Below are 16059 nucleotides of genomic sequence, written 5' to 3'. Positions count from 1 at the left end.
AGAAATAGGGCATCTTTTAAATGAAATTATATTGCTTTGAGTTTTCTGAACTTCAGTATCAGGCAGAGAAAGTATTCAGACTTTTTTCCTCTGTGCTGCTTAAGTATAAGATCCCTCTAAAGCTGTAACTCAGTGTGAAAAATTTTACTAGGTATCAAACAGATCCGGTAGATTTTGGCTGTGACAGAGAGGAAATGCTAAACAAAGTGGTTACTGTATATTCTGTTGCCTTAGAGACTGAAACATCTGTATCCATGCAGGCAAGTGATGCAGACATGGTAAGATTTGACTCCTTGCATTCCTGTGTTCATCTGGCTGTCAGTGGAAATGTTTTATGGTGCGAATATTCTGGGCTTCTTAGCATTGTATTTATCTGGTTGTTTGGCATGTCTTGGACTAGGAGGGCTTTGTAATTAAAGTCGAACTCTGAAGTCAGGACTCTCCCTACGTAAAGATGCTTTTATGTAAATAATTTTTCAAAATGAACTTGGAGGGACTTGAAATGATTGTTGTACTGGTGATAATAGTTGGATTTGTGAAGGCACTTGAGCATATGGGTCTCCTAGAAGACAACTTTGAAGGTAGGATATTAAGAAATAGAAAATATTTTATTCTGAAAGCCAGTTGCTGCAGAGGCTTTTACTTTAATCTCTCTGTGCATGTGCAGTGTTTGAGTATCTGGGAAGCTAAAAGGTAGCTGAAAGGTAACTGAAATAACATTATATGCTTTCTTTAGGCAAATGAAATGTATTTAAATGCCTATCTAATATTGCAGCTCTCATTGCAACTCTGAAAATAAATGTGACATAATCTTAAACCATTCTTTGTTTAAGATTGTTTCAAGAACTTCAATACAGATTTGTGTGCTTTAGTAAACTGCAGCTCACATCCCAAAGCGCTGAATGAAAGGTTTACATTTTAGTGAGTTTATCATTACATCTTCTCAATTTGTTCTAATTTCTACAAGTGTCATGGCTTGTTTTTAGCTATTGGCTATTATTAACAGAAAATCCAAAAACCTTACTGAACTTATTTGGATGAATGTTTCTGTCATAATCAATTTAGCTCTCTTTCAGAATATTTATCCTTAATAGATGTTTGGTCTTACTCTCTATTCTCATCTATGTTTTAGGAAAACATTGCTGATTGAAATGTAAATATGCTTTGTAGAATATAGTTTGAAGGAGCTGACCGCTAAAGCTATCTTAATTCTTGTTACCTCTCTGTTTTTAAAAACAATGTAATTCATGTAGAAACATGTAAATATTAAATGTAAGCAGAAGGGATGAATTTTAGACAGTGAGCTCTATAAATCAAAGCATGTCTGTGCAGACAGTCTCGTCGTTTAAAAGGGAGAGCAGATTTAGTGTGCCTGAATATTCCTGAATATTGAACAGCTGCTTTTTTTAGAAACTTGAGAGTCATTTTTCATGGTAAACAAGAAATACACAGTTGTTAAAATAACCTTCAGCTACCACAGATAGCAATTATTCCTTTCTGCTTCAGAGCTCATGACAACCTGGAAGAGGTGAGCTTGCTAGCCTCATATTAATTACTTGACAACATTTGGTACAAGGTTTGAAGAATCTTGAAGATTAGCAGCAAGTACTATAAATGGAGGGAAAAAGTTTGGTTCATTGATTGTGTGCTTTATTTTAGTTCTCATGCATGTGTTTGCTTTTCCTACTTCCTGCTGTTTTGAGCATTTTTCCTAACTTTTATGTTTGCATGAATGAAGAGGCACCTGGCAATGACTGATGCAAAGCATTTTGAAGCTGGGGCAGTAATGCAGATTACATAGCAAATTCTTCACCTACCAGATCTGACCTTGCCAGGGCTATTGAAATGATCAAATTGTGCAAGCAAGACAGAGTGACAATAGAAAAATCTATTTATTCTGGCTTTTGTGAGTCTTCAGATGTCTGTGTGCTCCTATAACAGAGAGGTGTTAGATGGTACCTGATGTACAGGTAATTTTTTGTCTCCAGCTCTAGCAAAGTCTGTGATGAATTGGTCCATCCGGGCACCTAGGTTTTTGGAATCCTTTTATTGTCTGCCTGAATGTATCTAAGGGCAGATTCTATTTAACAACTTGGTTTAAAAAGAATAGAGTATTGAAGAAGAAAGCTTTAGGGGAGGGAGTGGTTCATGGGTTTGGTAGCTGCTCCTTCCAGTGCCCAGTCTCCAGTGTACCTGTGAGTTGTACTCACATCATGACAGGGGAGTGGCACATTGCTGACTCCTAAGGAGAGGGAAAGTTTAGGAATATTTGAATGATTCAGAGAAAATTGTCGTAATGTCTAGTTGTATTTCTGATGAAATTTACATTAAAATACTGTAAATTGTGCTGAAAAAGAGGTGAGGTTAACTTCACATTAATACGTTGGAACTTCAGATGAAGCTGTCATTCAGACTCCGTAGTTTGAATCTGTACACAATTATGGCTTCGTTACAGCTGCTTCTGCCATGTGCATCCTTTGTAAGAACATACAGCATACACATCCTTCGTGAAGCTCTGGTCCTTGTGAGATCTGCTGCTTGCTTTGCTGTAATGGTGAGATGAATGTCTCTCAATAATTTCCAGCAGAGACTACTGACTGTTACAATAGGTTAGTTCTTAACACTCACATATTGGCTGTTATAAATTGTATTTAATATTCTAGTGAGAAAACAAGTTGATCTACTTTTAACTTCCATTATTTTAATAGAATTGCATAATGCTGTAGGATTTACAGAGCATGATGCTCCATAGGAATCTACGCTGTCAGTACAATGTAAACTCCACAAGTGTGTGTTATCCTAAGAAGAAACAAATGTCTGTTGCCAGACTTCATCAAGCAAGGAGAAAACAGGTACCAAGTTAAACATGGGGCTTTACAAAGGTGTGTGCTGAACCTCAAGCACAGCATATAGAGTGCTAGCTCCATACTGCATAGTGCAACAGCTGGAACAGCTGGACCTTGCCTTGGCCCCACATAACTCCTAGCTGTGCTTTCAGTTTCCCCAGGCTGTTGTAGACTTTGTATGCATGGAACAGCCTACAAAGTACACTGCTAACAAACTGTGTGTTGAAACCATTGTGATTATCATTCAAACTCATCAGTGCTTTCTACAGAGAGACTTTCAGTGACTTACAAATATAGAATATAAAATCTATACATTTTTAAGCAGAGGAAGAGGACTCAAACCAACATGGACAGAAACAGGCAAAACTTCTTGAAATTCTGCACCCTTCCAGCTAGTTGTGACCAGCCATTAATAAATGTGCTCTCTGGAAGATCACAGTCACTTAAAGGAGATTCTGGTGCTGGAGTTTGAGTCCTTGACTCTTGCTGGCCTCTTGCTCTTACTCTAACATTTGTGGGCACCCGGACAGGTGAACCAGCTGAGTCTTTGTGCTGCTGAGAAAGGGCCTCTGTCTGAATGTCAGATAGAGCACTCAAACTTACGAACTTCTTTACAAAAGCATTAGCTCAAGCCATCTGTCAGTAACTGAGCAGAGCGGAGGACATCAGAATTTTCCTAATTGTGCTTTTGTTCCCATCCAAGACTGGTTTTGAAAAACATACAAATATTCACAAAAAAATCCTATGCCATTTCTTATCTCCTCCACTTCTACTAAAATACAGTAGAGAAAAATGTTCAACACTAGATGTTCTTAGGGAAAACTGCTGTCTTTCAGCTTCAGCCTGTGGTACATAAGGTGCGGGATAAAGGGAAAGAGTGAAGTTCCTCACAAAAGAAAAGAATGATGAGATCATTCTCTTGACAACTACAATTCAAATTTTCATATGCACTTCATAGTCTTAGTTTGGTTTAATACAGGAATACCTGTATATTAATTCCCATCTTTTTGAGAGCTGCTGCCATGTAATCTTGAAATTTAACTCTCTGTTCCTCAAATACCTTATCTCCTTTTCCTCCCTTATTTTCTTGAAGTGCGTGCCTTGTTAAGTCTCAGCTCTGGCTCTCTTCCAATAGCTTGCTTTGCTGTGGCTTGGCTGTGTGGCAGCACGTCAGTGGCAGAGCTCTTGGAGTACGGCAATGGCAACACCACAGTGGTGTGGCCAATGAGGCAGAGCATGTCAGCACGAGCAGGGCTTCTCTGACTGCAGTGCCACTTCTACACAGCAAAACACGAGAGCGCTACTAGAAATACATGGTCCCAGAACAGATTGAAAGGCTTGAGTTTGTATTTTTTGGTGTCCACACTCAGGTTTCTCCCTTTGCTTCTCCTCTTTCTGGCCAGTTTGTGACTGCTTTTTATCTTTAAAAAAAATTGATCATGCCAATGCCCTGGAATGAGCTCAGAGAGCTGTTCTTGAGTATAAAGGACTCTTATAGGAGCTCTGTGTATGTATTTACCTTTGAAAGCTGAGAGACACCTGCTGTCCTCAAGGAGGTGACAGAGCTGACTGGCTGTCACATGCTTGCTCTCTGAAAGGAAGTCATTATCAGAACTGTAATATTTTCTCTGTGTTCCCACAGCAGTCACAGCCTGGCTGTGTGCTATGTTTCTGCTCACAGGTGTTGGTACTTGGTGCACACTGACGTGTGCCCACAACACACCCCACAACGTGCCTGCAGGAGAACCTCCAGCTTGTGGCCAGCACTTCTGCTTTGGGCTGTACCAAGTTATCACAATTAATCTGCTACTGGGCAGGTTCAGCTGTCATTGATGAGCATATTTTGGGGGTGTCTACTTCAATGTGGACTGAGGATGAGCAAGTACCCAGCTTCTTGTTCCAGCTTTGGAATTTTTACGTTCTTGCACTTTCTTGGCTTTTTTGAGTGGCTGATGAACTCAATAGAAAGTATTTATACCTACAAATGAGCTCTGGCCTACTAGTTATTTCTGTGCCCTCATGTGAGCCATGATGACTGTCCCACTTTTGTGAGCACAGAATAACCAAAGGATAGGGACTTTCTGAACAAAAATAAACTTGTTTTCTACCATCTGGTATGGCTTTCTACATTCTAATGATAACAGGAGGGTGCAAGAGGTTTTCCTCTTACTTCTTCAAGATGGTGCTTAGACAGAGGAATGTCTTTTTCTCTACATACTCAATTTATGCACAAGTAAAATGGAGTTAAAAGTAATGACTAGATCCATTTTCCTCCAAGCTTAACCTTGACCATAAAATACTTGGAACTTTTTCATGGAATGGTTCTAAATCAGCAGGCTGTAACCTGTAAGAATCTGCTAGCAGTGTGTGCTATTACATATTGCTGTGCACGTAATAAACTTCTGTCTTTGTTCTGCCACTGCTGACAGGCTCATCATAGTGATCATCTAATTCACTCCTCAGAAGGTGGATGAAATCATCACAGGAGACTTGGTGGGTGTAATGCAGAATCAGGATCCTATTTTTTTTCTGCTAATCTTACATGACTCTTAGTTTGTAATATCAGCTGGATATTTTACATCTCTGCTTATCACCTATGCTTGAAAAATCTTTGCACTGAAAGTGCTTGATGCTTTCCAGGTGAATATAGGGCTGCACTTTTCTTGCATTCAATGCACTTAGGCACATACGGTTTCTTCAGATGTGGGAAGTGACAAAGATTCTGTCTTAGTATATAATTCCTAATAAGCTGTCAAGAAGAAAAAGGCAGGAAAGCAGGTTAGGGCAGAAGAATGTACCTGCTCTTTCAGGTGAGGAGGAGTATACCCTAATTGTAGAATCATAGAATTGCAGAATGGTTTGAATTAGAAGGGACCTTAAAGATCATCCAGTTCCAAGCCCCCTGCCCATCCACTAAATCAGGGTGGATCAAAGTGGCTCCACAACATTATGAGGCTTCTTTTCTAAGGCAGGAACTGGTAGTGTCCATGTGTCGTGGTTTTAAAGCAGTAAATAAGAAATTACTAGAAAACTTACTTATTTTTTGCTGTGAGATATGGATTAGAGCAAGAGAAAAACAGGCTTAAAACTTAAAAGGAATAAAGAAAGTTTATTAACAAAAACTATAAGAATAAGAAAACCAGAATAAAACTTCCAGAAAACCCTTTTCTCCCCGACTACCCAACCATTTCCTTGTTCATATGACAACATAGAGACAAAAAACTTTGGTGTTTCAAACAGTTTCAATTCTTGCTGGAGTCTTTTCATCAGTTTTTGTAGAGAAACAGAAGTCTTTTTTTGCTAATCTATGGAGTTTCTCACAAGAAAACTATTTCTGTTGTAGCTTTCTCTTTTTCTGATGCCAGCTGCCTGAAAATCTGTCATCAGTTGTCTCCTCCCATTTCACATCACTCTGAGGTGTGTATGAGTCAATGAGTCTAGGGATGCCATTTTTAAGGATGAGTTATTCAAAGGCAAAAGTTCTCTTCATCCATCTCTGTGAGCCTCTCTGGAAACAGAAGTTTTCTCTTTGGCTCTACAAAGCTACAAATCTTCAGCTATTACTTCTCCCCTTCTGTTCCAGCACCTCACTGTACCACAACCACTCTACTTTTTGCTCAGAATCCACACTTTGAACTATTCTATTCCTTCCAATATACTCTGTCATGAATTAATGGAGTTTTTTCAGAACACTATTGTCCATCTCTATAGCTTTAACAGAAAAATATTTCAGCTTAATTAAAGCATCTCCTTATCCTCTACCTCTTCTGAAGCTTAATTCCCTTCTTTACTGTCTCTGATAGTTTATAAAGTCTCTTTTGTAGAGATCAACTCAACTCAACTCAAAAGAGTTGATTACTCTCTTTTTCTCTCTCTGGATAAAAGGATTAATCTGCAAGTCTCATCTGGGTAGTGAAAGGGTTAAAATCTTGCCCAGGCTTTGTAGATGGTTCTGTGATCTCTGCCGGAGCAGCAGCTGGGGCTGTCTGCGATGGAAGATTCTTCATGGCTGCTCTGGAGAGTGTGATCATTGTCTCAGCCTGCCACAGGTCAAGAGCTTTTTCTTTCTTTACTCGGCAGTCTCTGGGGTGAATTCCGTCACAGCAAAAACTGCAGCGGAGCCAGGGACCGGCCTGGCCCGGCCAGAGCCCGGGGCAAGCCCCGCAGGCCCCATCTCCCGGCCGGGAGCCGCGGCAGGCCCAGCCCAGCCCCTGCCCGGGCCGCATGGGCTGGCCAGGGGAACAGGAGGCCAGCTAAAGCTGTGTTACCTTTCACAGCCAGGAACCAAAGAGACAAAGAAATTCCCAGGCTTAGGTCTTAAGGTGGTGTTCACAGGTTGATCTCACTTTTCAATGGTTAAAACTGCTGTCAATTCTTAGAAATGGCCAGTTACTGGCCAGGAGAAAAACTCCCATCAGCCTCCAGCAGTTTTAACTTCTTTAGGTGTTTCTCTTTGTTTTCTTAAATGCCAATCTGTCACACCATGTCCCCAGGGAAATTGTATCAGCAGAAACAAGGGTGAGCCCTGAGTGCTGCTGTGTTGGTGGATGGACCTGCTGTTCTCGTGTCAGCCATGGTGCGTGGGCCCTGGCAGGGTGGTACCCCAACTGACAAATGGTGTTAATGAAAATTCCTGCTGGGGGAATTGGATGCAAGACACTGCAACTCAGTAGCAGAGTCACTCTATTTACAGTTTCATCATCTCAGATCTTTTTGAAAGGTTTGGGGATCTTCTGTGAGCCCCTGATTACCACAGAGCCCACTGTGGTGGACATAACCTCTCTGGGGCACTCCCTGGACTCTACTTACTAACTAATCTTAAATCCATATTGACAGAATGTCAATTTTATTTTTGTACCTCAAAACCATCTAGCTTTAGGCTTGTTATTTAATCCAAGTTTGCTGTACTGTGAAGTGGAAAAAAACTTTTTGCTTTAATCTGTGGTTTTCCATTAAACACCTGACCCACTTTTGTCCTAACTGGAATGCTTCTGTGCTTAAAATTGCTTCCTAGTTCAGTTGTCTTGGATTCAAAGGATTTAATCAGTTGTCGAAACTGTCTCTTTTTTGGCTTTTGTCCCAACCTCTGAACTGTTACTTTTCTTAAAGAATTTCTTCTATTTTGTCATTTGAAAAATGGTAGAAAAATATGAATTCAATAAACATCCCAACAATATTGAGATGACCTAACTGTGACATGCTCTGAAGGGTGGGTTTTTTCCCTAGTTCATTCTTGTGAAAATTCTACTGTACAATATGCATATTTTAGAGGGGAAAAAGAAGAGGTACTCCAGAAAAAGGTGATGCATCTTAATTTTCATTTATCATATAGTTCAAAATATTGTGCTTTCTATAGCACATTTTTCAATTCTGTGAGCACATACCATCTCACATAGAGTCACTGTTTTGTAATAGTTGGTTTATACACTCTGAATTTAATTTAAAATTTAATTTTAATTTAATTAATTTAATTTAATTTTTAAAGTAGGAAAATAATGTTCTTGTACATCAGTGGTGACATACTGTGGTTCTGTCTGAGGTCAGTGTTATTCACCATAGGAGAATCTGAGTTGTCTTTTGAGGGTGGAAGATCGTTGCCTTGCATGAAACAAAAAGCATAGGATGAAGAGGTAGCCCAGAAAAGAACACAGGAGGAAGGCCTCGAGGATTCCACTTCAGTTGGTATCTTCCTACATCAGAAAAAAGAAGAAAGGGAGCCTTCAGGAGTAAAGTAGTCTGAATAAAAAGCACTTCTATAGCATCTCAACAGGTTAAAGAAAGCCTTGGGAATGGGCAGGTCAAGCTTCAGTGGACCAAAGAGAAGGTATGACCAGGGGGCTCCTTCTGCATTCCTGTTTTTCCATGGCCAATCCTCAAGGGTGTCCCCTGTGTGTGACCAATGGTCATGCACAAAGCAGGCTGAGCAATTTCTTTGCCAGAGTGGGACAGATTGCAATTCAAAGGGCATCTGGTCTGGGACAGTACATGAGCTGCTCTACCAGTCTAGTATTACTTGAGAAGATACTAGGATGATAAAAGCAAGTCATTATCCAGTTCTGGAATGGAGGAGACCCAAATCTCGCAGCCATGTGAACAGTTAGCTGCTTCCTTTTCCACAGCCTAAGACGGTTTCACCTTTGTAAGTAAAAATAGCTCCAGTAAAAGTCACTTGCTTCCTGCTGACCTAAGTTTGTTTCCTAGCAGGACAATGTGCTATCTTTTTTCTCCTTGTGAGGAGGAACACTGGCTATTGCTGGCCATCTGCTCACCATCCTCTGTCCCTTACCCACTGTCCAACACTTGTTTTCCTCAAGTTTTCTGTTTATAAAACTTGAGGATCCTATGTTGAGACTCCCTGCAGACCAGAGGGTTTGAAGAACAGTGACATTCTTCACATTTCTAACATTTGCTTGTCCCTGCAAGGATGTTTGGGAAAAACCTGTGCTCAGTCCTGTTCAGAACAAGCCACCCAGGCCCTACCACATGCATCCTGTGTGGACACACTGGAAATCAGCTGGCTGCACTGGAGCATTTATGCTACCTTCCACCTTTTTAAGGTTTCAGTAGCACTCTCTGCAGCTGTTTGCACTTTTGCTTCTTGATTTTAAAAGCAATTTTTTGAGCTCATCTGCTTAGAACTCCCAGATGGGCTTTTTAAATACAAAAGGAAAAGGTTGAAAGGAGCTACCATTGATCCTGAGCAGAAAAGACAACTCCTGACACAACATGCACATATTGTTGAGAAGAAAAAAAACCAGATGTGCTGGGACTTGCAGGAGAAACTTGAGTACCACTAGTGCAAACATCAGAGACAAACTAAAAAGTTTGGCCTGTTAATGATGTCCTGAAGGCCTTTCTTTTAAGCTATGATTACTCCTGGCCTCTCTCCTCTTTTACCTTCATCCCTGTATCTTGATTCTCCCACATCCATTCAGTGGGAAAGGAAACTGGTTCCAGAATAAAGATCTGAGTAATGAGCTAACAGAGCTGGCAGAAGCACAGAGCCTGCTTTCCCAGCTATGGGATGGCATCCCCCATGCCAGTAGGGACAGTCTTCCACTTGTCCATAGATGTCTAACTGTGCTTGCAAAGGAAGTTTTTTGTCTGGATTTTGGTTTTACAGGCAAAGATGATGGGACTCATCTTCAGATGTCCTACAACTCTCCTCTCCACAGAGCTTGTTTTCTTCAGTCCTAGATCACTTTCCTGGGTTCAGCTTCCAGAGGACATAGGTGCTGACCCTGCAGAAGGTTTTGAAGATTTCTCCTGCACTGTATCTTCAGGTTTCTCATTTTGTTTTCAACGGTAGTCACTTCTGCCTATGAATGGACTTCAGAGCAATCTCAGTGAGAAAAGCTTTTCTTCCTTGTCTCTGCTTGGATATTTGGCTCAGTGATGATAATAAAGTGAATTGCTGTACATCTGGCCAAAGAGCAGGTAACGGTCACAGTGCATGCCCACAGCTGCTGTTGAGTGGGAAGTGCTTTTGCTTAATGCAGTGTTCAAAGTATTGTCTTTGGTAGTTTGTACATTAGTTACCCTTCTGAAAAGTTTTCTGAATTGCTGGAAAACTGACATTGCAAGCCTCAGAAAAGCTGAAGGATAGGCTACTTTAGGCTTCAGCAAAAACTTTAACAGTCTTTGGCTAAAAAGGCAGCATTTACTGTAGGTTGTAAAAGTAAACACAAATGCAGAAAATCCAATTATGTGGAATATCAAACATCTGAGTGCAAGATGAAGGAAGTTGTACATGAATGCCTGACAAGAAAACTATTGAACATATTAAATTATGTGCCTCTCCCAAAATAGCTGGAGTTTTAAAAAGAATATAGCACAGCAGTACTCAATCAAGAACAAAAGTACAAGCCTGGTGCACATCAGACTTGGGACAACTTACTCACAAGGACTACTTTGAAAGTGAGAAAATAGCTTTGAACTGCACGCCATGCCCTTGAGCAAATACACATGCATGCAAATTAGAAAGCAACCTCTCAGTAAAAGTGAAGTGATGTGACAGCACCCTCCTCTATAAACCAGGACAAAGGCTGTGGAAATAGGAAAGAGAGGTGGGAGGAATAGCCAAGCACAGAGCCAGCACCCCAGCTGGCAAATGCAAACTGCAGGCCACTGTGCCCTGGCTGCAAGCCTGTTGTGTGCCCACTGTTCTGGGGGGTACAGCTGCAGTCAGACTTTTCTTCTTGGTGCCTGATGACTGTTACAGTGACAGCACAGAGGCAGGAGCAGGAAACCTCAGTGAAAGAGAAATGGTCAGGTTAAAAAAAATCCCCCCCAACAGTTGTGAATTATTATTCTCTCTGGGAGGTTCTTTCCAGACCCTTCACCATGTATTGTTTGTTAATAAGATAAAGCAGGTTTGATTCCAGCAATGTGTTGTAGCAAACATAATGGTTATCTTCACTTTGTTTCTTTAGTTATGCAGAGTGCTGAGGTTTTTTACTCAAGCCAAAGTGTTTAGATTTACCCCTAACTCAGAAGCTTTGCATTTCAGCTGTGTCATGGTTTAACCCCTGCCAGCAGCCAAAACCATACAGCCTCTCTCTTACTCCTCCACCAGGAGAATCAGGGAGAGACTCAAAAGAGTAAAAGCTGGAAAACTGGATTGAGATAAAGACAGCTTAAAAGGGAGACCAGAAGTTGTGCACACAAGCAAAGCAAAACTCTTTCTCCTCTTCTTTGCTTATCTTAAACACACCAGGCTTTCCTTACTTCAAAGATAGTATAAAGGCTTTTGTATGTTGGTGTTCATCATAAACATCACATGAAATAATGTTAAACTCATTATACAATGCTGGAAGCAAAATTCAGTTTTGATTGTTCCAAATTCATTCTCAAATTTCCTAATCAATAGTTTGCCTAGTTTCTTCAAAAGCAAGGTACATTTCAAAACATGCCTTAGCATACAGCCAAAAGTTGTGTTTGAAAAGTGAGGGATATTCATTGGATAGGAATAATTTCCATGTGATCAGTCTGTGTTTCCGTGTGAACAGAATCCCCAAACCTTTAGCTTGAGAAGGGGTGTGAGGGCTGAGAGCTGTTGAGGTGATGGGATCTGGTTTGTAGGGAAAAGCCTCACGCTGACTTATAAACTAAATACACATGAGATCAGGCTGTCATTCTATCTGACAAGCTATCAGGCTTTCTCTCATTATCAAGTTCTAAATGAAAATGTTTGGTCTTCTAGTAATGTTTACTTACAAAAAAATGTGAAATTTTGCTTTAAAAAATAGAAGGTACAGACAATGTTATTCAGTTATTCTTTATCCCTGAGACAAGTCCAAATTTGGAGAAGTATGTACTGCCATCATAGACCTGTTTTTATAGGGACCCACTCAGCTAAAACGTACGTTTTACTGTTTTCCCAGTGAAAGCCTCGCTTTCACCCGGACACATTCATGTTACATGATCCTAGATAATGGGAATAAAGCATCTGTTGGTGTTAATGACAATTTGCTACAAGCACTGGTGTTGCCGCTGGGTACGAATAGATCACACAGACACAGGTCGAGGTGTGGTGAAAAGAAGAGAGAGTTTATTTTTCCTTTCAGGATTTACAGGTTTCTGACCACGGCCAGGGATTGGATGGTCAGGATAACACTTTCTCACTGCACTGGCCATGAGAGATGCCCATCACAAGACGTGTAACAGAAAGAATGTACACATATCTATGTTTACAGTTACTGTCCTGGGAAAGTCTTTAGAAAACCATGTCAGCAAGCTCAGAAGCTGAGTTTTCAGGGCGACACACTGGTGTCTGTCATCCCTTCTAATAATAAGTAAAATACTTATTAGTCTAAGAATTACTTCAAAGAAAAAGGTGGCTCTTACCATAAAATTGATTCCAGCTACTCATCTGGCCAAGATCTGTAATACATGCAGTATTGTGACAAAATCTGGTCCTAAGTGAGTGGAATATAGTTTGAAAATTTGGATTTTAGACTTGGTATTTGTTTAGACATGTAAAATTTGTGTAGCATAACATAAAAGCTGGGGAATTCATCCATGTCAGTTCTGTGTATTTTAATGAGATGATAACTAAACCTTAACTCACGTTGTCCTGGCAGGGTTCAATATCTGTATAGAGTACTGCAAGGATTTTGTAGTGCTTGCTATAAGCACCATGAATTGACTGGAAGGTTGCTCCTTAGCTTCATTTAATACAAAGCTTGAGCCATTTGGCTGAATTTTTTTTTTTTTTGGTTTGTACGGTCTGGTTTTCTTTGCCGCTACAGCAGGTACTGTGGAAATTACAATGCTGCCTGTAAGACCCATGGGGAACACATCAGTTACACACCTCTGTTATCACTGCCTTTTAGCTGGGGATGGATAGGCTCATCCTGACATTTGAAAGAGAAATGGCCATGCTCCAGCACCCAGCCTGGGAACTGTACAGCACTGCAGCTCCCCTGTTCTCTTTCCATGCCCAGGGAGTTGGGTAACTGTTATCTAGTTTAACCCAGAGACACTCCTTGAATATTTCAGAAGCAGAAAAAGCTGTAATTTATAAATTTATGTACTTTTTTTTAGATACAGGTATCTAATAAATCATTTTCATGAATTACTGTTGCCCATTAGCTAAAGAAACAAGCCATTTCAGGCAACCTGTTGTGACTAGTAGCACAGAAAACACAGAGATGCCTCCTTTTGGAACCAAATTTTCTAAAAGCCTGATTCATAAATAAGATTTGTGTATTCACACAGTCCTAGTATTTTGGCTGGCAGGAAATGCAGTCATCAAGCTGTGAAGTTTCCCACACTTTCATGCTTCATTTCTAGGGAAAGAATCATGTGTGACTTGAGGGGAAGGAGCTGCTGAGGCATATAAATATCTCTGTTACAACTCTGTTGCTTAGAAGTGATCCTGTGTCTCGGTGCAGTTCTGCTGGGAGTGCTTTCTGCAGGAAATAAATCTAAACAGGACACGCACAAAGTTGTGCAGGTAATAACAGAGCCTCCTGTGTGGAGTGAAGGTTGCATGTGAGCAGAGGAATTGTGACCCATAGGTAAGGTTATATAAAGGGAAGGCCTTGTAAAATCATGGCTCTGGCCAGTTACTTAGCCTAAGTAGAAGGGAACTGTGGGATAGTGACTCAGGTGGAATAGAGGTAGAGAGCTGTGTGAGCCATGCCACGTGACTGCCGTGTGTCCACATCCTGGTGTATTTGGGTTGGTTGACTTGGGCTTGTTGTGCCTGAAAACTATGTAAACTGATAGGCAGCTAACTACTTAAAAAGGCTGGGGCTTTGGAAATAAAGAGCACTCCTTTGCACCTGCCTGAGGTCTCTGTGTCGCTCATTATCTCAACAGAGGTATGGTGTGTGTGGTCCCCTAATGTCATTGAAAGTACTGATCTGGCTTCCCACCTGAGAGCTTTGCAAGCGCCCTACAGGACTGTCTGTATCTGGAAGTGTGTGATCACACATGGCTGGAGAGGTGCTGCTCTTTAATGGAGCACCTTTGGTTAGCTGTGGACTTACTGCTGAAATAATGCATTGATGTGTCGTTACCTGCTGTCATAATAGGATGTCTTCTCTCCTGCACTGTCTGTTTGTCTCAAGTGTTTCAGAGATGAATTGTGATCCAGAGGGAAGTATTGTGCTGGGGTTTAAAGTGTGGAATTGGTGTTGGATCTTTTCAGTTAAAATATTAATGCAGCAGAATGATCAAACTAATTTATAAATTTGACACCTTTAAATAACTAGTTTTTAGCCAAAAAATAAATTATTGAAGTGACATATATACAATGCATTTCATTTGAGCTCATTTTAGAAGTTAAGGTAGTTCACAGAATAGTAAGAGTTGAGTCTTGGCAGGGGCTGAGGAAATAATGAGCTAAATTTGGGGAGCCTGAGGAAAAAACTCCTAATCCAAGAGGCTGGAGCACTAGGCTGGTTTGGGGGCAGAATTCCTTCTTTTTGAAGTGAGATTTGAGTGTGGGTTCCCCTTTCCCAGGAAAATGTGTTTCATCCCAAGAGGTACTCTGGTCCAGGTCTCTTTCAGCATTGTCGGTTGGGTTCAACATGTAATAGAGACAGTTGTAATAGTCACATGGCCAAAGAGCAAAAGACATCTGTGTGCACGAGGACTCCAAGGATAACTTGGGTTTAGAAACCTGAGGCAGAGGAAAGCAGTTTAAACTTGGGTTGGTGTGTTCTGGACCAACAGTGGGATTCCTGGTCCACAAATGTTGAAGAGGAACTCCAGGAAAGGCTTCATGGTAGTGATTGCCTGTTAGAGGGAAGTGCCCGTGTTACAGGATGGGTCCACATGTCCTTTCCAGCACCCTCCTGCTGCCTGCAGAGAGTGCAGATCCTCCAGAGCCTCCAGAGGGGTCTGTACTGTGAAGAGCCTGGCCCCTGATCAGGGAGGGACTTCCTCTAAGTACCTGCTCACTAAGCAGTGCTTAATCCTGCTCCTTGCCATCACTAAACTGATACTAAAAAATGCTTTGCATTGGGATTTTGCTGCCATTTGAGCTGTTTCACATGAAAGCCTGTGAAAACAGAACCATAATGTTTTGACACAGTGATAAAAGCCAGGAAATTCACCATCAGTGATGGTACTTCCCTTTCTCTTCCTTCACTGCATGACAGTTCTTGTGTAGGTAGTAATTGAGTAGAAATGACAATAGCAGTTAATTTACAGCCTTCTGCTTTGGTACATGTTAGCATTCCTTCAAGGAAAAATGTCCGTTAAGAGTAAATATTTGTTTCTGAATGATATGTAATAAAAAATTGCACAGCTTGGATAATCTGCTGTAAATACCAATATCAACATAGGTGAGACTAGGATTTTTAATTTCCCTTTGCAGGTTTGCCATAGAAGTATCCTGAATTCCTTTTCTCTTCTTCCCTATTTTCATGCTTTCCCTGTTACAATAATTGCTCAGAAAATTGAAGTTTAGATCATGTTCCTTAGACAATTACTATCAATTGGTTAAATGGGCCATTTTGGCTTTGAATTTTGAGTTTTTGTCTATGATTCATTACTGTTTGCAATTAGCGGGGTGAGAAAAGAAATGGAAAATGCTGATTTATGTTTCATGAATGACAGCTCCCTATTTCTGGTTGTTCCATATTTGTGGTTAAAAGCCTGGTTTATTAATTAATAAGTAGAATTTCTCAGTGTCTTTGATCATTGATACAATCACAAGAATACTGAATATTTAAAAGGAGTTTCCAGTTAATCTCTGGCA

At 40.7% G+C, this 16059-nt stretch overlaps 1 protein-coding gene across 5 annotated transcripts in view; it reads left to right on the top strand.

The window, feature by feature from the left end:
• The window catches only part of KCNIP1 (potassium voltage-gated channel interacting protein 1), a 234084-nt gene that overhangs the window by 154559 nt on the left and 63466 nt on the right, over positions 1 to 16059 (top strand). Inside the window, exon 3 of one of the 5 annotated variants that reach the window (XM_058848942.1) lies at positions 7169 to 7173. The exons of the other annotated variants lie outside the window; for them this stretch is intronic. Within the exon in view, the coding sequence (XP_058704925.1) occupies positions 7169 to 7173 (5 nt within the window). The remainder of the gene's footprint in view (positions 1 to 7168; positions 7174 to 16059) is intronic. 5 annotated transcript variants of the gene reach the window in all.

This window comes from Poecile atricapillus, chromosome 13 (assembly GCF_030490865.1).
Source record: "Poecile atricapillus isolate bPoeAtr1 chromosome 13, bPoeAtr1.hap1, whole genome shotgun sequence".
Taxonomy (NCBI): Eukaryota; Metazoa; Chordata; class Aves; order Passeriformes; family Paridae; genus Poecile; species Poecile atricapillus.
This window is presented reverse-complemented; position numbering and strand designations above follow the sequence as displayed.